Here is a 27729-nt window from a genome sequence, read left to right on the forward strand (position 1 = left end):
GCATCTTTTGTTTACGAGTCCCTCTGGATGCCTTTTCACCAGAAATTGAGTGTAATTGTTCTTTTTGTACAGTTATTTTTACAGTTATGGTCACAGACTGTCTCTCCACCTCCCTTCACTTGGTATTTTAAGGGTCATTTATTTGCAAAAAAAGGAAACAAAACACACAGTCAACAAAGTTAAAGATAGATTCGATTGCTGGCAGCCATGTGTAAAATTTCTGTAGATATTGTGATATTATCGTGAGTGATAGTAGTGAGAATCTCATATCATGACAGGCCTGCGTCTGACAGGTTAATGTAAAGTGTTGATTCATTTCTTTTTATCCACCAAGATGTGACTCTAGCACTCTGTCAACAATAAGTACGTCTGCAGACAAGCCTTACTTCTACTGTATTCAGAGTTAAATCACTTTATATGATGTGCACAAACATATTCCTCAAAAATGAGCCAGATAAGATTTACACAATCTTTATAAATCTGACATGTTATAGTCAAAAACATGTGTAAGCATTCGCACATACATGCACAAATAGAAAATACAATTATGGAATGATTTCAGAGACAGAAAAAATACATAAATAACTTTAAAATGCTATAAAAACCTCAAAATAAAATGCCGTGGAATAAAACATTGGTACAATTTTTATTTTTCATGCTGTTAAATCAATTTGAAAAAGTATTGGAAAGGCAAAACCTTCACAGAGCTGCTAATGGGTAAAGAGAGCAAGAAACTGGAATATATTTCACCCATTTAAGTGTCAGAACCTCCTCAGTGCAGAAACACACTAAGAAGGCACCGCATTTCACCTCATTAGCTCACACAGGCCTTGGCTTGGAGTCAGCACTGATTTAAAATAAATCACTTATTTGCATGAATATTGCCTAAACATGGGAGAGTGGAGCGTCAAATGTAGTGGAAGAGCGATGAGGGCAGCTCCTGTGCACTAATCGTGCTGCTCAGTGGCCTGTTACAGCGATGCAGCTGACTGCTCCTCTGTGCTGCGGGGAGGCAACAGGGAACAGCAGATCTCGGCCTCACATGCAAACAACCCTCATGTTCGTTTAGAGACACACTCTCAGCCGGGCTCAGGCAGTTTGCAGCACAGCTGGACAGTTTGGTCAGGATGGAGCTGAACCTCCAGGCCTCTGCCTTTAACACACAGGGCATTAATCACCTCTGGCAGCCCAGTGTGAACACACAGACAGGTCATATTGTCGATTTTTCTCCTTCTCCAGTCAAGCAGCGTCTGAATCAAACTCATAGTGTCTTCACACTTACTGTGGCAGGTGAGAGACAAATCCCTACATGAAGTAACAAACAAGACATAATCTGCACCAGAAATAATATCTAGACAGGGATTAAATCTTAAATGTCATCCTATTCAGTCAATATTATTGTCTGGACATTTATTTTGTTAGCTCTAACATCCAAGTTATAAGTGGGAGAAAGGAGGTCTAAAAGGAAACCGGGACACATGCTTTGTCCTTTTCACATTGTCTGTTTTTACATACTGATGGCCTTTTTCAAGAGTTCATGAGTGTAATCCTCTTAACTCACAAATGTCAAGGCAACACATAAAAGTCAGCTTCGTAAAAATCAGAAGGTGCTTCAGGCCTAATTATTTCAGGTCAGTCAGAGGAACAAGTCAGTGTGACCAGCAGGAAAGCACGGAGAGCCAGTAAAGACCAATTAAGGAGATAATTCATGAATTAAATCCATTCAGAGCAGCTGGAGATGAAGAGGAGGCCGTAAACCCAACACAATAACCACCTTCAGATAATTGATGAGTAAAGATCACTGACATTTATCAAGAGTCCACAGCAGAAAAGGAATACGCGCTCTGAAATTATGTTTGGAAAAGAAACAAATAGTAATTTGTGATAGCTGAGATCTATTTTATGCTCATCTGTGGTCACTGACCACGTGGGAAAATAGACCATAAGAAAAACAACATGCCACAACAGTAGAAGGTTTTCATTGATCAAAAACACTTTAGATCATCAGTCATCGATGTTGACACTGCAGGACAGACGATCTCTGTCAAATGGCTGTAAAGTCATTTAATAGGATAAAAAAATTATGATTGGGAAGGGCCCACATATCCAATACTATCACCTAATCCAGTGGACCTGTCTTATAAAGGGCCCTGTGCTCCCCAAAAAAACCTTTTCAGTAGCCTATACATTGTGCTCACATGGTGCAGTTTCCTGTATTAAAGTGTGCTTGGAGGTGCTGAATACATACACAATGCACAAAGAAGATGATGGTGAGGTTGCTCCAGGGACGGGTCAACTACAGACAGACTATGACATTTTTGGTGACATTTCTGTTTAAAGTTATATAGTCCTACTGCTGAAATACCCAAAGATATAAAAGCAGCACACAAACATATCATCAGGCTACTAGGCCGAAATGTTAGCAATTTGGTTGACATTGTCCTGAAGATCTGTGTGCGTGCTATCTTTATACCTTTGGCTATTTCAGCAGTTGGACATGAAATCTTTGGTTTAGCACTACAAAATAAGATATGATAGAAGGGTGCAAAACATATTGACTTATATACACCCGTTTCTGACATATGACAGACTGGGGGGGGGGATTGTGAAATTGTTTTTTCACTAAACGTGGAGTCCGCATTATTGTTAGCAGTGTAACTAAAGTGAACATGGATTTAAGTTCAAATCATATTTTAAATTGGATTGATCAAATATATTTATCCCCATCAAAACGCTCAGCACACAAACAAAACAGTTTTTTGCAACTGCTTTATTAAATATAAATAATTGGATGTAGTACTAAATTTTACCAGCAGAGGGCAGCAATGTGTCGTGTCCAGTCTGTGGTAACCGGAAGAAGAAGAAGAAGAAGAAGAAGAAGAAGAAGAAGAAGAAGAAGAAGACGTCAGACTGTTACGTAATCACGCCGCGACCGCTGTTGTAACACACGAGGATGGTTTACTCTACGTTAAAATAGAGTATTTCAGTGATTCTTTGGTTAAATAAAGTACTCGGAAGTAGTTATCTAGCCGGAGATAAGGAGGTGAATCAGACATGGCGGACTTCTCGTCGCTGGGTCTGTCAGACTGGCTGGTTAAACAGTGTAAACAGCTCGGCATCGACAAACCCACTCCAGTCCAGGAAAACTGCATGCCAGCTATTCTACGAGGTAAGACAGCCTGTGTTGAAGCTTCGGGTTAAAAACATATCAGCAGGGTGTCTGCCTGTAACTTAAATATCTTCCTTTTTACTTTTGTCCGGCTGAATCAGCTGTCCCGAGAAGTAATGCAGATCTCCACTGAAAAATCTATGAATTTACTCGTCGGTGCTTCTCAGCAAAGGAAATCAGCTGGAATGAGATAAATACTTTATATCAGCAAACGTAGTTGGTTTCTGCATGTGTATTAAATGAGCCGATGATCTTTTGGTCTCATTTAAAGTATTAACTTGAGACATTACCCAGAGATTAACAGGGATTCAGAGGTGTGGGAGCAAGCTATTTTCCTCTCCCTCAGAATAAACGTTGGTGGCTGTAAACTACAAAATGTCAGAGTTGATCCCATGTGATCGCGGCCGACTAGTCAGAAACATCTTTTTAGAGCAGAAAAGGTTTAAAGTATTGATCTTCAGGTGATGTGAGTTTATAGATAAGCAAAGATACAATAGATTACTGATTTTTTTCGTTAGGCTTGGCATGAGCCATGGCTGAGAGAAGTATTGGGTACTTTCAGTGAAATCTTTGCTCAAATAAGTCAAAGTAATGAAGTTGTGTGTTTTTCTACACAGGTCAGGACTGTATGGGCTGTGCTAAGACTGGAAGTGGGAAGACGGCAGCGTTTGTGCTCCCAGTGCTGCAGAAACTGTCAGAAGACCCTTATGGCATCTTCTGCTTGGTGCTCAGTCCTACCAGGTCAGTGCTGTACAGAGTCAGAGAGCAAGCTGGAAGACTCATTTATGGGTGAAAAAAACCTTTAATTTAGAATCGTGCTGCTTCCACATGAGTACACATGATATTACTGAAAACTTAAAAAACCTACAAAGAAATCATTGGTGACATTCCTGATTTTTCTCACAGAATTCCATCAGGACAGTGTGAGAGTTTCAGTTAAATGCAAATCAAATCAATAAGGACAGTAGAAACAACCAAGCCTTGTGTTTTAGGTTGCTATGGCAACACATGCACACACACATGCACACACACATGCACATTGCCCAGCTCCACACAATTCCAACCAGAACCTCAGTACCAACTCCAGAACTAAACAGTTTACAGCTCAGTATGTTTTGTATTCAGTTCAGTTCAATTCAGTTTTTTATCCCTTTTCACTTGAAACAAACTCCAACACAGCCTGACTCATTTCATCTCATGAGGACAACAGAATACAAAACCTTTGTCTGTTTCTATCAGATCTATTATGCATTTGTTATTGAACAGCATCCAATCCAACCTTTCCTACTGATGATGTTTTGATGTCATGCAGGGAGCTGGCCTATCAGATTGCAGAGCAGTTTCGAGTTCTGGGGAAGCCTCTGGGTCTGAGAGACTGCATCATCGTCGGTGGAATGGGTGAATAACGTCTCATTTTATGTCAGACTGCAGTCAGCTTTCATTTCTGTTTATTCTGCAGCAAGTACAGACTTTAACCTCAGCAGGCGTCGCTCAGGTTACAGTCATATATTATATTTATTGTTTTTATGTGAATAAGCACACGTAGCCACATCTCCGTGTGTGCATCACTCCTATTATGAGAGTCTGCTCAAGGTTTAATCCCCTGCTGTATTGCTGCTGCAGAAATGCACGAAACACATTTGCCAGTTACTGTAAAATCCTTTCTGAGCCTCTCCTCTGTGCTACATTCGTCTCTGCTGTGTTGCTGACAGACATGGTGAGCCAGGCCCTGGAGCTCTCCAACCAGCCACATGTGGTTGTAGCGACGCCGGGCCGGCTGGCCGATCACATCCGCAGCTCCGACACCTTCAGCATGAGCAAGATCCAGTTTCTGGTGAGTTCAGGAAGAACCACAAACTGAGAGTTGGACTAGGTTTCAATACCTTGTCTCTTCTGTAGGTCGAATATATTTTTGATCTGATTGGTTATGTTTGGATTAAGTTTAGACCAGGAAGTAAAGACATTATTGAACAGTTAACACAAAACTATAAGTCCATATGTGCAACATGATGCTTTAGTTTTCTCGTACACTTCGTAAAACAGTGTTAACATGCTGTAAAGAGCTTTTCTTATTACTGCACATCATATACATCCTACATTGTTGACATGTATTAAAAACAGCTTCTTGTTGTTTTAGTTCTTAATGTTTGAATGCCAAAGAATAATTATGTCAAGTTTTGGGATTTGAATCAGCTTCATCATTTTGATTTTGTCTTTGTGTGTTCATCAGATTATGGACGAGGCGGACCGGCTGTTGGAGCAGGGCTGCACTGACTTCACCAAAGACCTGGAGACGATAATGGGGATTTTACCGGCTAAACGGCAGACGCTGCTGTTCAGCGCCACACTCACCGACACCCTGCAGGAGCTGAAGACCATCGCCATGAACAAACCTTTCTTCTGGGAGAGCAAGTCAGAGTGAGTAACCTGCTGCTGTTCAAAGGCTGTTTACAGGAATATTGAGCAAATCCAGAAAGACAGTACAGGTGTAATTTTGATCAGTGTGTGATCGGCGTATATGTAGGTATCGACCTATTTACTTAAAGGTGGAGGAGAGCACTCGGGGCCAGATTTACTAAAGCTTTTCTGCCTCATTTCAGATGCATTCTCTGTGAGAAGTCTTGCGTGTTATTTAAAAAAAACAGGAACACCAGTCTGGAAGATCAGTTTGCCTGTCATCTGATCTGGGTTGCAACTAATCGCTGCATCTCTCGCACAAATGCCTTTGGCTGTAAGAGAGTTGTGAAAAGATGGACCCTTCTGCTGGATTTACTCAGGCGCCGACTGCTCGCAGGGTTCAGATATGTGCAGGAAGCAGACACAAACTCATGCAGGTGTATTCAAAGAAGGTTGTGATGCTGAACAGGAAATGTAATACCAGTGACGGTAGACTTCAAGGTCATATTGATAACATTTTTATGTAAACAAATCAATAAAAAAAAAAAATTACATCCACAGAGCTAGTAGCAAGGTGCAGAATCAAAGTATCTCCTTTTCATAAAAACATTATGATTGTAAATTAATCATTTTAAAATGTGTGTTTGGTCCAAAATGATTGTTTTGTTTATCTCTGTGTGAGAATTCTGACAGTTGGTTCTTCTATGTGTGAGCCAATAGTATAACACCGTTGGTATCATGTTATCAAAAGCACCTTGAAAAGTGGGTGTAAAATAAAACACTATCACTTCAGAGCAGAAGTTCTGCTTCTATAGTGGTTACAATTTAAATTAAAATTTGATGTCCACTGAGTTGATCATTCCTTTGTTTTTATCTTTGTTTGCTTTTAGATTTTTTATGTCTCCTGTTGGAGTTTTTTATATGGCTGTGATTATTTTTGTGAGCTTTTGTTGCGAAGCTATAATCTGGGCAGAAACTTCTCTGAACACAGCTGCAGCACACAGGCAGGTTGTTCTGTTTGATCATAACAGAAGCTGAAGTAATGTTTAAATCCTCCTTGCATTAACTTCTTGTGGATCTTGGCCCTGAATCCACACCATTTCCAGGGTAACTGTTTTTAGATGGTTTAGAAATTTTAGATGGTTATTAAAAGGTAATATAACAAGTTTTGTGTACTGCACCTACGCTAATTTACTCCCGCAGGAAAAAAGAGCGAGGGTAGAGCAAAAAAACTCATTAGTACTGCTGTATCGGTTCTGCAAAAGAGTAATGAAACAATTAAAATATTCAGAATCGATATTTCAATCAGAGGTTTGTAGGCTTGGGCGATATCCAAAATTTTATATCATGATCCCACCCAAATATTGTGATAGACAATATTATTGTTTTATAGCAAATGCGACATGTAGTCTCATTCAAATCCTTTGGTAATATTTCAGGTTTCATAGTGGGAGAAAATAAGTGACAAACTGTTGAGCAGGCGTTCTTCTTAAAAACTGCAGAGAAGGCAATGCATGCATGCCACTACATCAGCCAGTTAACCTGTAGTGACTTCTACCAGCCTGGTCTCAGCCCTACCTCGAAGAATATTGACAGGCATTGCCTCCGCTGCCATGGCAGCTCCGTGTGCAGTTTCTTTTCAAATTAAGAGCCTGAAGATGCTGTTAAAGCTGTTCAATATTTGATATTTTGGAAAATATTGCACATGATGGCAAATATGGTGATATTCGATATCTAATATCAGGACAAGCATAGTTTGTACAAAGTCTTGAACGTTTGGAAAAAGTTTATATTTTCAGGGTTAGGAATATGCTTGAATTCAAAAAAAACTTTTGGAATAATGCGTCATTTTAATATAATCTGGCGTTTCCTCATGTAAACCATAATACTTTAAATTTTTGAAATGAAACCATCTCATCCTCATTTGTTAGTTGTGTCCTGGCATTATAATTGGCAGGCATTAAAGCTGCTGTAGGCGTTGTCGTTTGAAGCGTTTTTTTAGTCCCTCCCCCCTCATCGTACTTGCACGGCTCCTTTCTTTTTCTCCAGGCAGCTCTCTTTGCCTTTCTCTTCTTAAAGTGTTTTTCATCACTTGGCCTGTTTGGTAGTATAAGCCATCACCGGGAGCGCTGGGATGTGAAGGTTCCCTTGATTAGTTTCTAAAAAGGTGCACAAACCCTGCATAGTGAACAGTGAAATATCACATCATTGTTGTTGACAGGACACGAACGGTGGAGGAGCTGGACCAGAGATACATCCTCACTCCAGAGAAGGTGAAGGACGCCTACCTGGTCCACCTGATCCAGACGTTTACTGATGAGCACGACGACTGGTCCATGATCATCTTCACCAACACGTGCAAGTAAGAAGCCCAGACGTCATGTCATGACAGTACAACTTCAGTGTCAATAATTTGGAGAGAGGCTCCATGATGATTTTTGAGGCTGTAGTTTTGATGGATTGAATTGCAATTTGTAGCATAATAGTTGGATAAACTACTTTTGATACAAAGAGAATATATTTTTGTCTTCTATTGTTAAATAGGTGAAGAGAAATGTATTTTATGTCTTTGAAACTAGAACATGAGTGTGATTATTCTTTATTCTTTCTCAGGAACTGCCAAATTCTTACCATGATGCTGCAGGAATTTAACTTTCCTACCATCTCCCTGCACTCCATGATGAAACAGGTGAAACTAACGAGGTTTATTTTGGGTCCATCACTGTAACATCGGCTGTGAGTACATCAGCATGTCAGTCAGGGAGGCCTGCTGAAGGACTTTTTCAGGGTTGTGAGGGAGCTGCCACCATGTCGGGGGAATGAATAGTCTGTACCAGAGTCTGTTTTATTAGTCAGTTAATTTGCTTTGTGTGAGAGAAAGGTGGGAACATGCTGACGGTCCTCTTATCACCAGTCCTCAGAGCTCCTCGACGAGCTTGTGTCTGATGTGAAAATCATACTCGTCTCATTAACGGGACAAAGACAGACACACACAGCGAGGCACAAAGCCGTTGTGATAAAACAGAACCGGTCAGTGTGAGGGATTAGAACAGATTAAACCAGATGAGTGGGCCTGCTGAATGAACGACTGTTCTTTATCTTCTCCAGAAACAACGGTTTGCAAACCTTGCCAAGTTCAAGGCCAGCGTCTTCAAAATCCTGATTGCAACAGACGTGGCTGCCAGGTGAGACAACCTGCTGAGCCACTGCATGTCTCTAGGATGATGCTGGTCTTTCACACATTAAAAAGTTTAATTCTTTGAATGAAATCACCTGTTAATTCTTCTTAAAGTTTCAGACTGAGTGATTTAGGGGAACAGTTCACCCCAAATTCTCTCAGACTCAACAGCAAAGTCTCTCCGGAAATCATGACCTGGTTACTCAAGATATCGAGAGGCGAGCTAAGTCAGCTAATGTTACAGCTCAGCCGAGGTGGATGCCATTAATGTTAATACCTTCTGCACGGTGATAGGGTTGGAGAGTTTGGTTTGGACTAGTTTCTACATGAAACTGCTCCCACCAAGGTCTGTGTATCATCTTGAGTAACCAGGACATTACCATTAATTTTTTAAAAATGTATTTTTTGCTTTACACATCTAGTTTCATGCAGACACCTCTGCAGTAGATATCTTCTAAACAAAAAAGAGGAAAAACATATTTTTGATTTTGGGGTGAACGTTCATTTTAACACAGACAGCTGTAGACAGGCCGAGATCACCTTCTCTTGACATCCTTCCTGTTCTTTCACAGAGGTCTGGATATTCCAACTGTCCAGGTCGTCATCAACCACAACACCCCCGGCCTTCCTAAGATCTACATCCACAGAGTCGGACGAACAGCAAGAGCAGGTAACCTTTAAACAACTTGTTGGTATCAACAAAATCCACGTGTCCCCATCGATGACTGATGACATGTCTAAAATAAAAAGCAGTTCATACATGAGTTTTTCTTCATCTGCAGGGAGGAATGGCGTGTCCATCACACTGGTGACACAGTACGACATCCACCTGGTCCACTCCATCGAAAAACAGACTCGTGAGTTACTTAGTTATAAAGATGGAATTACAAGGTGGTACTTAGGTACGGAAGCCCTAAAGGGCCATGCATTCATACATTTTATTTCCTCCGTTTTCCCGTGATAACGAGTTAATTTCATTTGTTTTCTCGAGATCTCAAGTTATTATCTCGAAATAGCAACTGCCGTTTTCCCGAGATAACGGGATAATTTTCTCGAGATAACGAAACTTTGTTTTCCCGAGATAACGGGATCATTTTCTCGAGATCTTGAGAAAACAAAACGATAGTGTAGTATATTAAATCATTGCAGGAAACATCATTCAGTGTAGCAATGTCAGAGGAGCAGGAGCATATCGATCAACACGTCACATATTAATTATATCGTTATCTCGGGAAAACAAAGTTTCGTTATCTCGAGATCTCGAGAAAATTATCCCGTTATCTCGGGAAAACGGCAGTTGCTATTTCGAGATAATAACTCGAGATCTCGAGAAAACAAATGAAATTAACTCGTTATCACGGGAAAACGGAGGAAATAAAATGTATGAATGCATGGCCCTTTAGGGCTTCCGTACTTAGGAGAGTGTTCACCAACTTGTCCTTTGTGTGAATCCTCAACTAGAGCTCAACTAAAACTTAACAAATTAAAAAAAGAACATTATTTTAAAAAATGTGCATCTTTGGCTCTGTTAAACCAGATGAGTGGGAACTCATTTATTATTTTAAATTTTGAGTAGTAAGAATTTCATTTTAACAGCACATGTATTGGTTCCAAATATCTGTTATCCCTCTCCTTGATTACGAGTGATCGGTATCGGCCCTGAAAAACCCATGTCATTTTTTAACCATCTATATTTGGCCTTTATTATAAAAGTGACAATGACAGGAAAGCCTCAGAGAAATGATGCTAAGTGATAAGGTTGAAAAACACAATTACAGGACCTTAGTCACCGACCTGCCTGGAAAATTGTCAGTTCATTGTCTACAGCATGTGAAGTCTGATTTAACTCCACAAGCTGGTCTGTTGTGTTTCTATAGAGACAAAGCTGAAGGAATATCCTGTGCAGGAGAAAGAAGTCCTGAAGATCCTCACCCAGGTCAACGTGACCAGACGGGAGTGTGAAATAGTATGCATGCTTCTTTTCAATATATTCAGTCTAGTTTCTGTTAAGTGCACAACAGTCAGCATTAATGCATCTCTCCAGTGTTTGGAGCTTTATTTTATGAAGGATTTGTTCCTAAAATTTGAACCCTGAAAAACATTTTAATGGCAACATTGAATCCTTCAGTCTCAGTCGTATGTGTTTTTCAGACTAGAAAATATTTCACTTTGGCATTTTTTCATTAAAATGACTTCATATGTTTTGATGATAAACTTTTTTCTGCATTGTAGAGACTCGAGTCGACAGACTTTGATGAGAAAAAGGAGATCAACAAGAGGAAACAACTGATTCTGGAGGGGAAGGTTTGTTTCTTTTCATTAACGGCCGAACATTTGATGTAAAAGGTCCAGGGTGCCAGATTCAGGATGATCTCTTAATAGAAATTGAATTTAATATTCAGAATTGTATCTTTTTATTAGTGTATAATTGCGTGAAACTAGGGATCGCTGTGTTTCTACAGAAGCCCAGAGCAGACAAACTAAACAGAGCTCTATAGAGGGCCTTTTTACATTTTAAACTGCCATCGTAGGGGAGGGTGAGCCGAGGGGTGTTTAATCGCTTAGTCTTCAGTCCCTCCACTAGATGCTACTTAATCCTACACACTGGACCTTTTTAAAGAATAAGTTAATCAAAAAATGAAAATTCAGTCATTATCTACTCACCCTCATGTGAATGGAAAATTATAGTAGTTAGTGAACCAACTACAATGATTTCAAAATTTGTCTATTAATGATTTGTGATCAATCTGCTGTTCCAGGATCCAGACCTGGAGGCTAAGAGGAAGGCCGAGCTGGAGAAGATCAGGAGCCAGAAGAAGAAGTTCAAGCAGAAAATCCAGGAGAGCATTCAGAGACAGAAACATGGACAGCTGAAAAAGAAACTGATGAAGAGGAAACAGATGAAGAAGAAAAAGGCAGCACAGGCTACAGCATGAAAACTGCTGTGAACCATGTATATACTAAACATTTTATTATGTATAATATCTGTAAAATTTGAGAGCATCTGCAATAAATCTGTGCTGAATTTCATACCATATAAACAATTGCTCAAGTTGACAGCCTTTATTGATTCAGTTTAACAAGGAACCACCATGATGTGATGAAACTTCACTGCAAATAAGACTCATCGTTTCAAATAGGTATTTACATCACATTGAGCTCTCTAGTCCATTTATTCATTCTCTGCCTGTTGACATAGAGAATCAAAAGGTTTGGATGCAAATGTTTAACAACTAATCTACAACTGAATCACTTCTTCAATGATCACTGCACATGTTGCAATTCATTGTGGCTCAGAAGATGGAAAAACACCAAAGCAATACGATAATATTACGGCAGCAGGTTCTTAAAGCTATAACATGTTAGGATCTCAGTGGAACGGGTTGATATGTGAAACTAATTCATCGCACAAATGGAAGATTCACACAATGTCAACAAAACAGAACAACTTCTAAGTCAAACATGGCAACGTCTACTCGCAACATGATTGTCACATGACTGCTGAAATGAGAAGCAGGTGAGAAACAACAGTGAAGTACATTCTTACTGTGTTCAGAAAGCGTCTTTCCTGGAAGAGTTAAAAAACTACAATCCCTCGGACAGTTTGAGGAGAAGATACAAAACTAATGAAGAAAGGAAACGGCGTCCGCCTCATTCCTGCCAGCAAGTTGCTACAAAAACAGATTTTTAGTAAAACTACACAAAATGGCTAAATAACACCCAACTCAAGAAAACATGACAGACAAAGAAGCAAATCGTCTGACAAAAGCAAAGTTTGGATCAACTCAAGGTTCAGGTTCATACAGTTCTCCAGGAAGAGGGTTCAGGATCCACATAAATCTCGAGAGGAACTCTACAAGGAATACATAATGCAGGCAAAACAGCTTTGCACAAATCAAAAGTCCACAGAAGGAAAAAGAAATTCTACCAGCTTTCGTTTGTTTGACTCCACAGAGAAGGAAGGTGGCTTTTTTCATCCGCCTGTCCTTTGAGAAACAACCCAGCTTCTCAACTCACTGACCTCATCATCACCTGGCCTGACTTTATTAAAAAAATAAAATACAACAAGTCCTTTTTCTGTGGGTTTCCAGCCCAGCCCTCTGCTGTCTGAAAGGTTGTCTTTGTATGCTGGTAGTTTGATTTGAACTACATTCATGCTTGTGCTGCAGCTGTTTATCTGAAGGTGATTGGTTATAGGCACTGATTCACGTTTGTCATTCACTTTTCATGTTTCTCTTTGCCATTATCTAATCAGTACTGATGGCAGATCCACTGTGTGTAAGTCCAGTTTGGAAAAGTGTAAAAAATCATTTAATGCACAGGAGCTAAAGACCTTTCAAGTTGATGTTGATATTTAAATTATAGAGTTTAACTGAGATTTTAAACATGTTTCCATGGTGAAAATCTTTGTTTTCTAAACATCTAATTATCTTCAGATTTGTGTGGCTGGGCAATATGGCCATCAGCCTGGTTATATTAATTGTCATGTGAACATTATTCACAAAATCAAAATGCTGTGAAACGACTGGGTTTACAAATACATCTAATGTGTGGTCACCTAACGCCACACGTCCCTCTAAATTTTTAACCCTGTCAATGACCTGAACTCGTTTTCCAGATGTGGAAACTCTCATATCCTTCTCTCCCTCAGCCACCTTCCTTTTCTACTCCTTACCTGTGGTGGATTGATTGCCATGATCGCCTGTAAGCCTCGACCAATATCATCCTTCTTTCTCCCTCTTGTTTGGTTTCTTTCACCTCGAGCAGGGATTTGTGTGATGAGCGTGGACATTCCACAATCCCCTGAGGATTCAATCGATGCAAAGCGTTCAAGCGTTTGCCAATCTAAGCGTACACAGAGTGTTTTAAAAGACATCTGGTCATGAAGCACTGTGGGACATCAACAACCCCTGCTTTCAAAAGATTAAATTAAAGAAAAGCCTTCGCTGAAACTTCAAATGACACTGAGTCGAATATTCAATGCTGGTCATGTTTGATAGTTTCGATGACTTTTTTTGCAATTTTGTGCTCTGTGATAAGAAAGGTACTTCAGAGAAGAAAAAACTGTCCCATGATGGACGCGATATCGGTAGGATTCGCGCGTCATGCCTTGAAAAAACAGTCTGAAATCCCTGTGCCACTCCACCACTGACGTGTGGTCGAAACCACCCCAGTAAAGACCTCGTGAGTGAGCCAGTGGTTCTCAAGGCAAGTGAAAGGTATTTCAATTCAAGGCTCTTTAATCTCAAGCACAGAAACAGTGTTTTTATTTCCTCTCCGAGAGGGTGTGTCGACTGCCGCTTCCTTCAGAGGCTGCTGAGGTTTTTGGGCCCAGTAGAAGATTGTTGGTGCTGCTCTCCTCCCATGATACACCAAATTTAAAAGGATACAGGTTGAGCAACCAACCGACTTTTATCGTGGGGATTTTGTGTTGCCTGTTCAATGACTGTAATCATGCCCCCTGCAAGTTTGGAGAACAAGTTCTTCAAATTCAGCTGGGAAGCCTCGTTCTCCATCTGAAGATGAAACAGCTTTCCTTCCTTTCCTGGAGGCTGTGGGATGAAGGGGTTGGCTGGATGGTTTTGTTGGGAGTTGAGCCTCATTTGGATTCCCATGAGACCGTTGTGATCTCCCGTTTCCCTCAGCAGCTTGACCACACGCTGCCATTTTCTCGACTTCCCTCCTTTGCACGGACATTGGTCCCTGCCTCTCGCTTGTTCACTCGGCCTCCCTTGCCATCTCCCTGCCCGTCTGTTCGTGCTCTCTCCTTCTTCTTCTACCCTCTTATTTCTCTCGCTGGTCATTGGTTTGGTTTCGCTATCCCGTCGCTTTCACTCGGTGGTGCTTCGGTTGTAGCAGAGGAAAACAGGTATCCATTTTATGTTTTTATTATTTCCCAGATTAAAAAGCTGATGAGCTAAGCTCAGCTCAAGCCTAGCTCCCTTCTTCAAGTGACCTGCAAAACACAAAACAGGTTTATAACCTTTTGTCCACAACATGAAGAAGATTTATAAAAAATAACATTTTAAACCATAGAGAGGTGAGCAATACTGCCTTTTGAACATGTCGAATCAGATTTCTCAAACTAAATAGCTTTAATAAAAATTGCCCTGCTAAATTTTTGGATTCACTTGAAGACAGTGGCACAAACTCAGTCACATTAACCAAAAACAGAGGATATTACATTATTTGAAGTCAAACAAAGACCTCATAAAGTGCACATATGATAAATCACAAAACGGTGACAGTAAAAGCCAAATTATCATTTCTATAGATCTGAGAAAGCAAGAAAACTCTGAAAAGGTTGACATATCCCAGCTTTTTATGAGGTTAGGTCTATATAATAAATACATACATAAATGAAATTCTTATTTGAATATAAGTTGAGCCAGTGTCAACATGACAACTGCATAACTTCCCAGATCTTAAAATGTGCAACAACAAACACTTTGTTTTTTGTACTTACACTCTAGTACTGTGACAGTCCAGTTACCCCACCATGCTGGTATGCACGTTCACCCTGGTAAGTCGAGTCCTGGGACAGAGCCACATCGATTTGGGACTTGAACTCATCGCCCAGGTAGCTGTCCTGGAGAACAAGAGGACAGAAACATTGTTACAAACACATTTTCGGCCTTTATCAGTGAGCTATTTTCCAGAACCTATCATATTATCCCTACCTTATTTTTTACTGGATTTGCTCAATTCAAATTCTGAACAATTTGACCTGTAAAATTAGCCTATATCACTCAATATCAAATCAAATTAAATACAACATACTAAAGAGTATTGAATGTAACAGTTTTTTTTTGTCAATATTAAGTAACTAAGGAACCAAGAAATATTTGTGTTTTTTTTAAAAAAAAAGAAAAGTATGAATTCCAAGTTGGACTAAATAAAGAAGATCTTTAAAAGTTCATTAAAATAAAAATTAGAACACTATAATGAAAATATCTTAAATTATTGCTAAATCATCTTACACTGAGTGACAGTGATGTGTTACCTGGGATAGCTCTGGCTGGGAGAGGCCAGGCTGGCTCATCTGAGAGGGCTGGCTCATGGAGATGTAGCCTTGGGTCAGTGGCCCCTGGGAGAAGGACTGGGAGGCCCCATCCTGGCTGGCCTGGCTGTTTGGTCCGTTACCCTGACTGGCACCCTGGTTTCCCGAGCCGCGGACTCTCTGCCGCCCGCCACGGCCGGGCTTACCCTTCATGGCTCCACGACCTTGATGAAAAAGGAGAAGAAAGAAGAAAAATACAAGGAGAAAGTTAAAAGCAGGTAATGCTACATGAAGGAGTAACGTTAGTACAGAAATGTTAGGATCACTTTTTCCCTCTGACTAACTTTGCTCATTTTCAGTTTATACTGTATAATACTCCTATGGACTATCTCAGAGCTGTACTGTACCTGCAGCAGGGCCGTTGGTCTGACCCAGGTAACTGGGCGGAGGCATTGGAGGCATCACCAGATTGAAAGGTATGGGAATATTCATAGCGGCCATGTGAGCAGGGCCGGCCCCAATCATCCCGATCTGGTCGTGAGTTTGAAAGTACATGTTGGACGGACGTCCTGCTGAAACACCATGCAAGTTTTTTTTTAATCAAGAAAACAAAACCAGGCAAGTCTAGTTTTGTTGAAATGTTATGCAGTCTGTAAAAAACAAGTCTGCCATTTGTTTATTGTTTTGAGTCAAATCAGAAGACATTAAGTATATTTTCAATAAATACCAGCATTGCTGCGGTCGTAGGCGGAGCCAGGGATGAGGGCCTCACGGGCATCGTACATCGCAGTGCTCATAAAACGTCCCCCCTGGAAAACACCAGAAAATCAACTATTCGAACAGCTACATACTTTACATAATAAGGGCTGCTACTAATAATTGTCTTCACTAATGATTAATCTGCCCATTATGTTGGGAACAAATTGTTGGGTCTAAAAAATGTCCATCACAATTTCCCTGAGCCCAAATAAATGTCTTTAAATTGCTCATTTTGTCTGTCAGTCTCAAACAGATATTCAATGTTCTATCATACAGGACTAAGAAAACCAGCAAAAAAGACAGAAGTGTGATTTTTTGCCACTTTTGCTGAAAAACAACCTAAATTATTAAATCAATTAACAAAATGGCTGCCGATTACTTCAGCTGACAATAGACTAAGCAATTATTCTACTAATTGTTGACCTCTGCACAGATTCAAGACTTAATCTTCAGTATGTGTTAACAGTTGCATCTAGCAGAAGTCTAATAAATGCACAACTGACTCTAAACGAATACTGTGGCTAAATAAGGGAGAAGGAAATCAGCATTAACGTTTGTCATGAAGTTTGCCTCCAGAGTATGACAGGTTGTACTCACAGGGTTGATGGTGTTGACCAGTTTGCGGGGCTTGCTGAACTGCATCAGGCTCTCTCTCAGGTTGTTGAGGGGTCCCTCCACCAGGACTTTCTGCTCCTTGTAGTTGTTCAGCAGGTTGTTCCACAGCGGCTGCTTGGACAGGGCTTTAGGGTTCCCCACGATGATCACACCGTACCTTCATTCACAACAACACACACACACACACACAACTACTGCTCAGGAATGGGCTAGACAGTATCCCTCAAATGATTCTGTACAAGTTCTATAGTGTAGTGGAGTTTTTGATCGAATGGTCATCCTGGGAGTACACATTGCGAGAAGTCACCATGAAAAATAAGAAACAGTCTAGTCGTCAACAGTATCGATTTGCAGTTCTGAGGTTTTTACTTGGCTCTGGTCAGCGCCACGTTGAGACGTCGTGGGTCATTTAGGAAGCCGATGCCCTGGTGCTCATTGGCACGAACACAAGACAGGATGATGAAGTCCTTCTCTCTGCCCTGGAAGGCGTCCACGCTGGCAATTTCCACTTGCTTTAATGGAGCAGGACAAGAGGAGGATGAAGGGGAGAAAAGATGGTAAAAATGGAGGAGGAGATTTTTTGCAACACCACAGAGCAACTTCATTAATGATAACTGAATCAATGTGATGATGTTTTAGCACAGTTAACACCATTTTAAAACAACTTCAGCTTTAAAAACATTAATTTAAAAGTAATACAAAAAATAAAAGTTAATCTTCATCTCTAAATACATCTGTGAGTTACCTGATAAAGTTTGGTGTGCAGGGAGCCACTGAACTGCATGTACTGGACCAGGTAGGAGCGCTGACCCTCGTATGGGGTGATGATGCCAATCTGGTCGGGTTTGGCTCCGGCCTTCAGCAGTCTGGTGGTGATCTTCTCTACATTTGCAGCCTCAGTCCTTGAAAACATCAGCATCAGTTAAATATTATTCTGCTCAGTACTGGAAAAGTACAATCAAAGTTAATGGGAGTGGACTTGAAAATGCAAATCATGTCTATGGTGACTTAAATGAGGGTCAGGATTAGTTTACTTGCAAAAGCTGCAAATATTACGGCACCATGAAAGTTAAAGACTATACTGCAGAGGTAAAAAAAATAATAAAGCAACACAATTACATCAGTGCAATCTTCTTCTCTGGTAGTCTAGCCACTCGTTTTTTTAGAAATTGTGATTCCGATTTAAAGGAAATCCACTTTCAGTGCTCTGTAGAGGTGAGCCTGACATTCCTGATGATCATTATGGACTAAGGGAGGGCTTTCTCCACTATAAGGTATACCTTCCAACTTTTCCAGCCTGCCATAGTAGTGTTGAGGTGAAGACTGTTGGAGAGCACCCCCTAGTGTGAGCTACAGCCAGCCTTTTCCCAACCACTATATTCAATCCCCTTGTTATATTATGAATAATTTAGAGCTTTGAAGTCAATTACTAAAAGTAAACCAAGAAAATGTCTGATGTTACCTGTTAAGATACGAGGTTCCAGAGCTGGCGATCTCCTCCTGACCCTGAGTCACGTAGAAAAACATGGGCTTGTCTGGCTGCGGCCACTGGAAGTCAAATCCTTTCTTGATGCGGTCAGCTGGGGAGAAGAAGACGTCATTTTATTTTCTAGTCTTTGTAGATCTTTCTACCTGCTACCTGTACCACAGTGGAAATTAATTTATCCCTTCATCAAACCAGATAGTGAACAGCTGAATCTTAACAAACCTGCAGTGACGCCATTCTGCAAGGAGCCCTCATAGAAGATGTTGGAGGGGAAGGCACTGAGAGCCGGGTGCATGCGGTACTGGACCTGCAGGCGGATTGGCCGGATCCCCAGAACCACCAAGCGTTCAAACAGGGACTGGGACAGACCTGCTTTGGCTGCCTTCTTACACATCACAACCGGACCCAACTGGCAGTGATCACCCACCAGAATGAGCTGGGAGGAGGAAGATGAGGCACGGAAGTGTGACAATTGGGTTAATTCAGCAGCATATGTAAGAGGTTTTTGTTCCAGGACAACATACATATAATTAATTTTGTTAGCCATGCAGTTATTTAGCTGTTTGTGTGTCTATGTGTACCTGCTTGGCTCCTAGCACCACGGGCACCATACACTCTGGCTCAGTGGCCTGGGTGCTCTCATCAATAAGGATGGAGCGGAATTGCATCTTGGCCAGACGGGGATCACCAGCTCCGACGCAGGTACAACAGATCACATCAGCGTTCTGGACAACAAAGAGGAAGATCATTTACAATCCTCAAACAAAAAGAGGGAGCCAGGATACAGTGGTGAAACACGATGGAAACTTCTAATGAGTATATGATTACAAATAATCATCCTGTTTGGTGGTTACAACTGCAGGTCTGGACCATTTTCTACAAAGTAGTGAACACAGATGTGAACAAGACCAAAAGAAAACCAAATCAATATGAGACAACACTAAGTTTTGTTTAAGTTTTGAGTTGGTCACAGCACCCACAGTAATTAAAACAGTCAGAATGAGTTTTGATCGCTTGTCTGAAACTACTTGTTTCACTAACAAGGCTTGAACAGCTTTGGCAGGCCTCTTTGAGAGCCGACATGCCAGCTGCAGCGACAGGAAATCATTTACCATGAAATCTCCAGAGTATCAACCTTGAGCTATTTTTGTTTAACACTTTGAAGCTCCTCCTCACCATGAGCAGCTCCCTCTCAGCAGTGCGTTTCAAAGCCCTGTAGCGTTTCTCATCAGCAGACGACAGCTCTCCAGTCTCATCCTTCAGCTGCTGTAGTTTCTGGAGCTCTGGCATGCTACAGGGACAAAGACACATTAGGGTAACGACAGAGCACACGTACTTGAGTTATACACTACACAAAGTTAATCTGCGATGTGGGGCAAAGGGGTTTTCTAGTCTAAAAAAACGCTTTGCTCCAGCCATTTTGGAACTACAGCTGCTTTAATTTGAGGATGTTGGGGGATGTAAATAGGAAGGTAAATGTTGCCGTGGATGCAGTTAATGAGCTCCAGGCTAAAAGTGTAAATCTTTGGCCTATATTTGTTAACATTTTGGCAAACTTTTCTAAAGAAAAGTAAGCACAATCATCTATTAGTAGTTCCTGATTTCAGTGTACCCACGGACCTATAAACAACTATTGCTGGATAACTTCAATACAGAACAAAACGTAAAGTTCTGGAGTCTGCAGAGTCATATGGAGCCTTTTTAATGATTTCTAAGCAGATTTATGGACTTTTATTTGCCGTGGACAACAGATGATATTATTCTCAGGAAGTGTAAATCATACTGAATTAAAACATGTGTTTTATGTCTGTGTGTTCACACTCAACAGAGTTATGACTGAGAGAGAACACAAATGTTGATTGTGGCAATTGGGAGGCAAAGGATTTTTGTACCTTAATTTCCAAATCAGCAGACCAAACTACAACAACTTCCTGTTGCTTTTAGAAGTAAATATGTGTACCTGTCCCTTTAACCTCACAGTGATGATGCAGAAATACATGCATCATGTGGTGGCAACCTCCTTACATTAGGAGAACTTTGCTTTCGTCAGCAAGATTTCAGTTTGAGAGCCAAATAGAAAACAGGACTCAATATTTTTACCCAGTCGAGTAAGATTGCTGTCAACGACAACGGATCTTACAAGATTTGGTTCTCCTTGTTGGCTTAGACATTTGTTATGTCTGTCCTAAGATTTCATTCTCCTGTACTACAAAGTGGAAGGAATCCTGACAAGAGTGAGTATTATTGAGAGAACTTTGTGAAATTTAAGAGAAACCGAAGAGGAAAAATATGAAGGAGTAAAAGATTATCAAGTAACAAAGGGCCATGCCACTGGTGTATGGCCAGTCGGTTATGAAGTGGGTGTTAGTACAAAGCAGTGATCAAGTATCAATAACTTTTGAGTCCAGAGTCAATTTCCCTATATGCCACTGACCTGTCCATGTTGCTGATCTGGTTATGCAGAGCCAGGAAGGACACTGGTGACTCAATGGCCTCCCGGCTCTTGGCACACAGCCTGACAACCTTCAGTCCAGTCTTGTCAATCTTTTCAGTCAACTGATCCACAGCAATGTTACTGGGAGCACACACCAGGACTGGTCTGCAAACGTACATAAGAGTTGCAAGAGTTGTGACAGTTATGTAAAATACAGTTGCTGGAATAACAGAAGTTTTCACATTAAAGGTTTCTTCAAGTATGTAACTGTAAAACTCTTAGTGTCTTACCCGTTGCCTTGTCGGGACAGGTGGTAGACGATAGTGGCAGAGGTGACAGTCTTCCCAGTGCCGGGAGGACCCTGGATCAGGCTGAGAGGCCTCTGCAGCACCGTCTTTACAGCGTACACCTGCACAAGTGATGAAAAAAAAAAAAGGGATTCAGCTAAGCTGAATTGTTGCAAATACAGACATCAAGTCCTTCTTAAAACCACTTGCTATAATGACGATGTGAATCCGAATCCCCGCATTAAAACCAAAACAAAATCTTGCTCACTCAAACAAAGGTTTGCCCTACTCAATGGAAGTCACATAGTTCCTTTGTTTTTCAAATCTATTCAAAGTACAGCTTTTGTACACCTGAGGATCGACAGGTGCGTAGGAGGGCCGACAAAATCAGGAAAAAAACTTCTGCACACTGTGCTATTAAAAATCTATTAAACATAGCTGAGCAACAATTATGTACTGATGTAAATGATAAAGTCATACCTTGCTTGACGTGACATTTGTGCATTGAAGACAAAATTAATGACAGAATGAAAAAAGGAGTCACAGTGCAGTCTGACCTGTGAGTGATTAAGGTCAGGCAGGCCCTGGGCAGTGAAGCGCTTTGGCAGCTGGCACTTGATGGTGACATCCTCTACCTCATGGCCCAGCAGTTTGTGGTAAATGTAACCAGACACAGAGGTCTCGTCCACAGCAAACGTCTTCAGGGCACTTTGCATCCTGCAGCAAAACATACACAAACGTAAGTCATTATCATTTATTTGCATCATCAGAAATCTGATGCCAAAAAAGATTTTTTTTCTCACCTGTAAACAAATCAAACTGAATTATGTGCATAGTGGACTAATATGGTGACTGAAGAGGAGTGATCATTTTTAAGTTCACCCAAAAATAATAATTCAGTCATTTTCTCTGCGAGATTACAAATTGATTTTAAAGGCGTTATTTACGCCCCTTTTTGAAGCAAAATCTTCACTGTAGCTGCTGAGCTACAAGTGTTAGCGCCTCGCTGTCTGAGGCACACAAGCTTTGAGGCTGTAAATAACGTCTTCTTATTAATTTGAAATTTGATTGCGCTGAACAAGCTGTATGGTGCGATTTTATGTTTTATTTCGGTTGTCTTCAAGTCTCCATCTACTTCAGGTGTTTAAGAGAATGTTGCAATGTTGTTTTGCTGTCTGGCTCCAGAAATGTTTTGTGGACTATGAAACTTTCCATCAGCAAAGGGTCGAGTAAACGAGGACTGAATTTAATTTTTGGGTGAACTTTAATCCTTTAATGTTGCTATCACATTAGGAATTAAGGGGTATAAAATTTCTGCCTACCTGTCAAAGGAAGTGGACTTCCAGACAAAGTCCACCTGGAAGTTGTGGGGGATTTCCACAGGTGCTCCAACACTGCTCCGCAACTCAATGGCAATTTCATCCCCATAGTCTTTAAACACAGGCTGTTAAGGAAATCCTGCATTGTCCTTCAATTATTTCAGTCGGTGGGGGTGGGTGTAACTTTTAGTTACTAGTTTCACAGTTAGGACTCTACACCATCCAGGATTAATGACTGACTTTGAGACACTGTAATGCAAAAGATGATATATTTGCAACTGTAAACAGTGTAAAGGATACTGTCAGGAACTTTGATGACATGGCCGATGCCTTTCCACAACGGGGCGAGGTCTCCCTTGTACCGCAGGCAGATCTCGTCACCTTGCATCAGTCGCATATCTGGGATTGATATACATAAACAAGTTAGAAACTGCTCTATGCTTAAAAAAAAAAAAAAAAAAAAACATCAAATAAACTAAGGAGGATGGGCTATACTCATAAACCAAATGATACAGTACCGTGCACGCACAAAATGGCACAACACCCCACGACAAAAACAGAGGCAAAAACAAAACAAAGCACACATGCCACCAAAAGATGCAGGGTTTAGGGGGTCTGCGTGCAATTCTGACAACTGAAGGGAGATGGGGAGGGCTTCTATCTGCACCACAGAACCACTGGGAGGAAGTCAAGTTCAGAGTATTACCACCTGAATCCGTCTTGGGCAGTGTGAAATAGGCAATCCGCTTTTTATTCAGCCCCAGGTCCCACCTGACTGTTATATTGTCTTGGGTCTGCAAAAGGAAAATAAAAAATATATCAATATAAAATCAACCCATGATAAGAGGTCAAAGATACAAAAGGTCACATTGTCGTCACATTATTCCTGCAAATCTACAAGGTGTCATTTAAAAAGTCACAAAACAGCTTAAACAACAATGCCAAAAAACATCTCATTGTGGTCCAGATCCCAGCTGCAGGAGAGGAAGAGAATCACGGTGCCCAGTGGGATCAAGCATGACAATAAACTCGATCCGGCCAATAAACTTGTACTTATGAGACTAAATACTGGATTACTGGGTTTCGGAAAGTTTTTATGTCACCTGTCAAACTGCTCTACATATAAAGTACATTGGAAACTCCAAAAAGGTTTCCTACTTAGAAGTGAAGTTCAGGTACCTGGGACTCCTTAAGCTTCTTGTCGTAGTCAGCCTCCAGTTTGACCAAAGGGCCAAAGATGTTTTGGTACTGGTAGGCGTCCTCATAGCGTAGCAGCACATGCTGGGGCTCCTCATCCACTCCAGGCTTCTCCAGGTCTTCCAACGTGGCACTGGGGTTGTCCTGGGCGTAAACAAAGTCAAGGCAACAGTCAATACAAAATACATCATGTAAGCTATCACAAATTCTTATTCCACACATAAAAAGTGCTGTATAGGGGCTCTTTTTCCTTCACTTGCTGCTTAAAGTTTAAAAACAGTGTATACAGTGTGTACCTTCCAGAGTTCCTCCAACTTGTTGATCTGCTGGGCAGTGATCTGACGGGCTCGTAGCTGCTCCTGCTCCGATGGAATCTTCACCAGCCAGGACAGAAAGCAGCGGTCCTGGATCAGTGGTTGCCACTGCGAGCTGTCCCAGTTGATGTCCTTCAGGCTGCTCTGACTGGCACAGGGCTGCCTGCATGATGATACAAGGTTCAGAGAGACAGAATTTAGCCTACGTATGGATTTTTTTGGATGGTCTTCCCGCTTTAAGTTGATCTCTCACAGCATTTCTACTGCATGTAAGCACAGAAAGGGTTAAATTAACTGCCATAGCAGGAAGCACTTGTTAGACATCTGTGGACATGAGCAGGGAGTTCCCCAAGCAAAAGCTGCACATTAAATAACTGACGTGTGAAAGCCACACTGTCCAATCGAATAAATAATTTATATTTGGTAATGTTAATATTATTTTAATTGAGATCATTTAAACTATGGCAGTTTTGGAACAGCACTGGCTTTAAGTTTAAATACAAATGTTTAAATTAGGTTATATTCATTTCTTTGCCTTCATTAACATGTGTATGTTTTGATTTGTCCATCTTTGATGAGGGGAATTATTGTTTTGTTGCTCAGCTAAGTTTCCTCCATTTGGCTGACTATTCAGTCATTTCAAGGAGACTGTATCAGTTTCACGAGCCTCAGGATGTAGGGCAACTCATCTGACGTAAAGGCTGAAACCTGAACAACTGACAGGAAATTCTCACGACAAACTTCCTGTTTCAAAGCAAAAATGTGGATATTTATTTCTCATTTATTCTCCAGAGTAGCTTATTATGACTGAGCAGTCAAAGGTCCTGTGCTGTCACTCTTGACAGAACATATTTGTAGCACCAGTCTACCTGTGTATCAGGCCACTGTCTCACCAACACTTACCTGCAGAGAAGCACCACAACGGAATCGGCCTTGGCGGGGATGAAGCCCAGGAGGAAGACATTGCGACAGCCACAGTTGTAACACTCCAGCACCGTCTCACCAAGCGGCCCATCTTTATGCAGCGTCACCTCTTTGCATTTAGCTCTCACCAGGTGGTTCACAATGTGACTGAAAGCCAGAGAGTGGGAGTCAAACGATTGAGAAAATAATCAGAAACACTTTTATTGAAGCCACATTTATCCTGGTAGCATTACTGCAGAAATCTATTGATTGTTTGCATAACAACACATATTGACCCACAGTACAAAAACAAGACAGACAATGTTGACCACGTCACAGTCTCAAACATAAATCAGGAAACCAGTATAGGACTGTACGTCAGCGAGCTAGACAGCTTTTCCAAGTCATTCATATGAGGTTTTTTATTGCAATCCGCGAAACAATCTTTTATCATCCCATCCTTCGACAGGACATAAACTTGGACCCACTGTTTCCGACCAATTCAAATTCAATTAACAGTTCTATAGAAACAACATCCTACAGAGCTCTCTTTACACACATTCAACATCATCTGTGTGGCAAAAGTCTGGCTGACTAAGATGTGGGTGACCTGAAAAAACTGTATTTTGAAAATGTAATAGTCAATCATTCCACATTTATTGCAGTGTTTGCTATTTTAATTACAATATAAAGTTGAAGTGGGATGTTAACAATGTTGTCTACCTGAGTAGATTCATGCTCTGATGCTTATATGGGAGGTAATAACATGAACATGAGTTAATTACACACCTGCCAGATGTGTTGCCACGTCCGTTACAGAACCACTTCTTGCTGGTATTGCAGTACACCACACAAGCTGGATCGTGAATGCCACAGTAGCTGCAAAACAACAACGTATCAAAACAGCATCTGAATTACTGCAATTTTGAGTCAGGGTTATGAGTACATCAGCTTTCTTTGAAAAAAAGGAAGAATGAATTACAGAGGAAGTACACACATGATATTACGTGTCAGAGTGGTTAGCATATTGTATCTAACATGTAGTGTGCTTTTAAATAATTCAGAAAAACAGAAAACCTAGTCCATAAAAAGTGGACTAGTACACACTGTCAGCTGAATTTCGAAAAGTAAATTGTTTGTCAAAAACCTGATGCTTTTCAAACAATATTTAAAATAATTTTATGTTAAACAATTAACAGTTCAAATTAATATATGTTATCTTCATAAATTCTCTGTGCTGGGAAATTCTGACTCCCCTTTTACACACACTCTTACATCCGTTTCGGAAATCTACCCAGCTTTAACAAGGCTGGGAGACAATCATATTTTAAATAAAATATCACCAAGACGACACCGTTACCTTGCAAATTTCTTCTCTATCACTTCCAAAAGCAACATTTTTTCTTGTGTGCCTATATCTATACCTGTTAATTTATATAGAATAGGTGTCAGCATTATACTTCCAATAATGTTTCATCAGTGATGTGCAAGTCTTGAATGAGTACTACTTGCACACTCTCATCACTGTGCTTCTCAGAAGAGTTCTAACTATTAATGAGGCTAATGACTGACTTTTAGGGGCTTTATTGCCTGTAAGTGGAATGTTACAGCAGGGACCACATACAACTAAGTATTATTAATACAGCACTGTGTAATCGCCATGGAAATAAAGCATGAATGTACTGAAATCAGTCCCTCAGTGATCTACAGTAAACTGAAGTCCTGCCGTGTGGCTCCTGTCACTGTACCTGCATGCGTGCACAGGCAGGTCTTTGGTGTAGTATGTGTCCTCTTCATCCTCCTCAAAGTTCAGTTCGGCCAACAGCTGGCTGGCTTTGGCCACAGAGTCATCCACTCCACCGTTGTGAAGACCTTCATCAGGACCATTTACCTGCAGCACAGCACAAGTTTAACAAAACAAACTGAATGCTAAAGTTTAGCAGCTAGTGGCTAGGTGGACACAGCGCGGAAAAGCCAGATAATTATACGTTGACAGACTGTCAATTATCTTGAATCTCATCTGTGGTCATTAAAGTTGCACCTGTGAGTCTAGTTTTCTTCGAATAGTTCAAAACAAACGTGCTAAGATAGCTATTATCACTTTGGGAGTTTAGTTAATGGGCTTGCTAGCTAGCCGTAAGCTAACGGTAACAGCAAGCTACCGCGTAGCTGGGAGACGCAGATCGACTAACAGCAGCTAGCAGGTAGCTAGCTAACTGCCGCTAACGTCTGTGAACCGCGCTTTATTGCCCCTTCCTGTAAAACTGGGAGCTTCAGACCTGGTTGTCTAGCTGGCTCTGGGTCTGGCCTTGAGTTTGCGTCTGGCTGGGAAGGGTGAAATCGGTGAAGTCGTACTCGGAGCCCTGGGTGTCCGCTCCGAGCAGCTCCGCTTCCTCGGTGTCCAGGAAGGTGAGGGTCTGGGAGCTCGGCCCGTACGCCTCCACACTCATGTCGACTCTCAACTTTCGCTTTACTGAGCGGCTGCTGGTGTTCGTCTAAAGATGAACAAAATCCTCACGGTATTTTGATCGCTAACTGGTCTGGAGGCCGACGCTGAGGGTCTGAATTAGAACCCAAACAAAAATGGAACCGATCAGAACCTCGAAAGCTCCAGCAGGTCCAACAGCGACGGTGACGAACTTCCATGCGCCGCTCAACGCGTGACGTCCAC

General features: G+C 41.1%; 2 protein-coding genes across 3 annotated transcripts; one reads left to right on the plus strand and one right to left on the minus strand.

The window, feature by feature from the left end:
• Positions 1 to 2928: 2928 nt before the first annotated feature.
• ddx49 (DEAD (Asp-Glu-Ala-Asp) box polypeptide 49) lies at positions 2929 to 11801 on the plus strand. Its single transcript, XM_073475723.1, has 13 exons — positions 2929 to 3169; positions 3787 to 3910; positions 4482 to 4567; positions 4882 to 5003; positions 5400 to 5587; positions 7788 to 7928; positions 8180 to 8255; positions 8675 to 8751; positions 9317 to 9414; positions 9527 to 9601; positions 10622 to 10710; positions 10977 to 11048; positions 11504 to 11801. Exons 1-13 carry the CDS (start codon positions 3055 to 3057, stop codon positions 11678 to 11680), a joined length of 1440 nt encoding a protein of 479 aa, XP_073331824.1. The 5' UTR covers positions 2929 to 3054; the 3' UTR covers positions 11681 to 11801.
• LOC141004290 (regulator of nonsense transcripts 1) lies at positions 11793 to 27702 on the minus strand. Of its 2 annotated transcripts, none has more exons than XM_073475722.1 (24): positions 27338 to 27702; positions 26807 to 26949; positions 25848 to 25937; positions 25059 to 25226; positions 24138 to 24318; positions 23824 to 23985; positions 23351 to 23438; positions 22945 to 23043; positions 22648 to 22756; positions 21883 to 22042; positions 21329 to 21447; positions 21039 to 21203; positions 19781 to 19895; positions 19186 to 19329; positions 18827 to 19040; positions 18581 to 18698; positions 17864 to 18020; positions 17488 to 17630; positions 17101 to 17275; positions 16472 to 16553; positions 16152 to 16313; positions 15748 to 15968; positions 15211 to 15333; positions 11793 to 14700 (listed from the first exon to the last, which is right to left on the minus strand). In XM_073475722.1, the coding sequence occupies exons 1-23, from the start codon at positions 27506 to 27508 to the stop codon at positions 15214 to 15216; spliced, it is 3306 nt and encodes a 1101-aa protein (XP_073331823.1). In that variant the 5' UTR covers positions 27509 to 27702; the 3' UTR covers positions 11793 to 14700; positions 15211 to 15213. The 2 variants fall into 2 exon arrangements, with proteins under 2 accessions (XP_073331823.1, XP_073331822.1); XM_073475721.1 differs by having other exon boundaries at positions 16152 to 16316.
• Between the last annotated feature and the right edge of the window lie 27 nt (positions 27703 to 27729).

This window comes from Pagrus major, chromosome 11 (assembly GCF_040436345.1).
Source record: "Pagrus major chromosome 11, Pma_NU_1.0".
Classification (NCBI taxonomy): domain Eukaryota; kingdom Metazoa; phylum Chordata; class Actinopteri; order Spariformes; family Sparidae; genus Pagrus; species Pagrus major.

Bases quoted from the DNA above. Each gene is read 5' to 3' on its own strand.
- ddx49 (XM_073475723.1), top strand. From the start codon at position 3,055: ATGGCGGACTTCTCGTCGCTGGGTCTGTCAGACTGGCTGGTTAAACAG. The intron at 9,602-10,621 runs GTGAGTTACTTA...GTGTTTCTATAG, and splicing joins CTCCATCGAAAAACAGACTC to AGACAAAGCTGAAGGAATAT. The intron at 10,711-10,976 runs GTATGCATGCTT...TCTGCATTGTAG, and splicing joins CCAGACGGGAGTGTGAAATA to AGACTCGAGTCGACAGACTT.
- LOC141004290 (XM_073475721.1), bottom strand. From the start codon at position 27,508: ATGAGTGTGGAGGCGTACGGGCCGAGCTCCCAGACCCTCACCTTCCTG. The intron at 25,938-26,806 runs GTACAGTGACAG...GTTGTTTTGCAG, and splicing joins CTGCCTGTGCACGCATGCAG to CTACTGTGGCATTCACGATC. The intron at 19,330-19,780 runs GTGAGGAGGAGC...TTTGTTGTCCAG, and splicing joins CTGAGAGGGAGCTGCTCATG to AACGCTGATGTGATCTGTTG.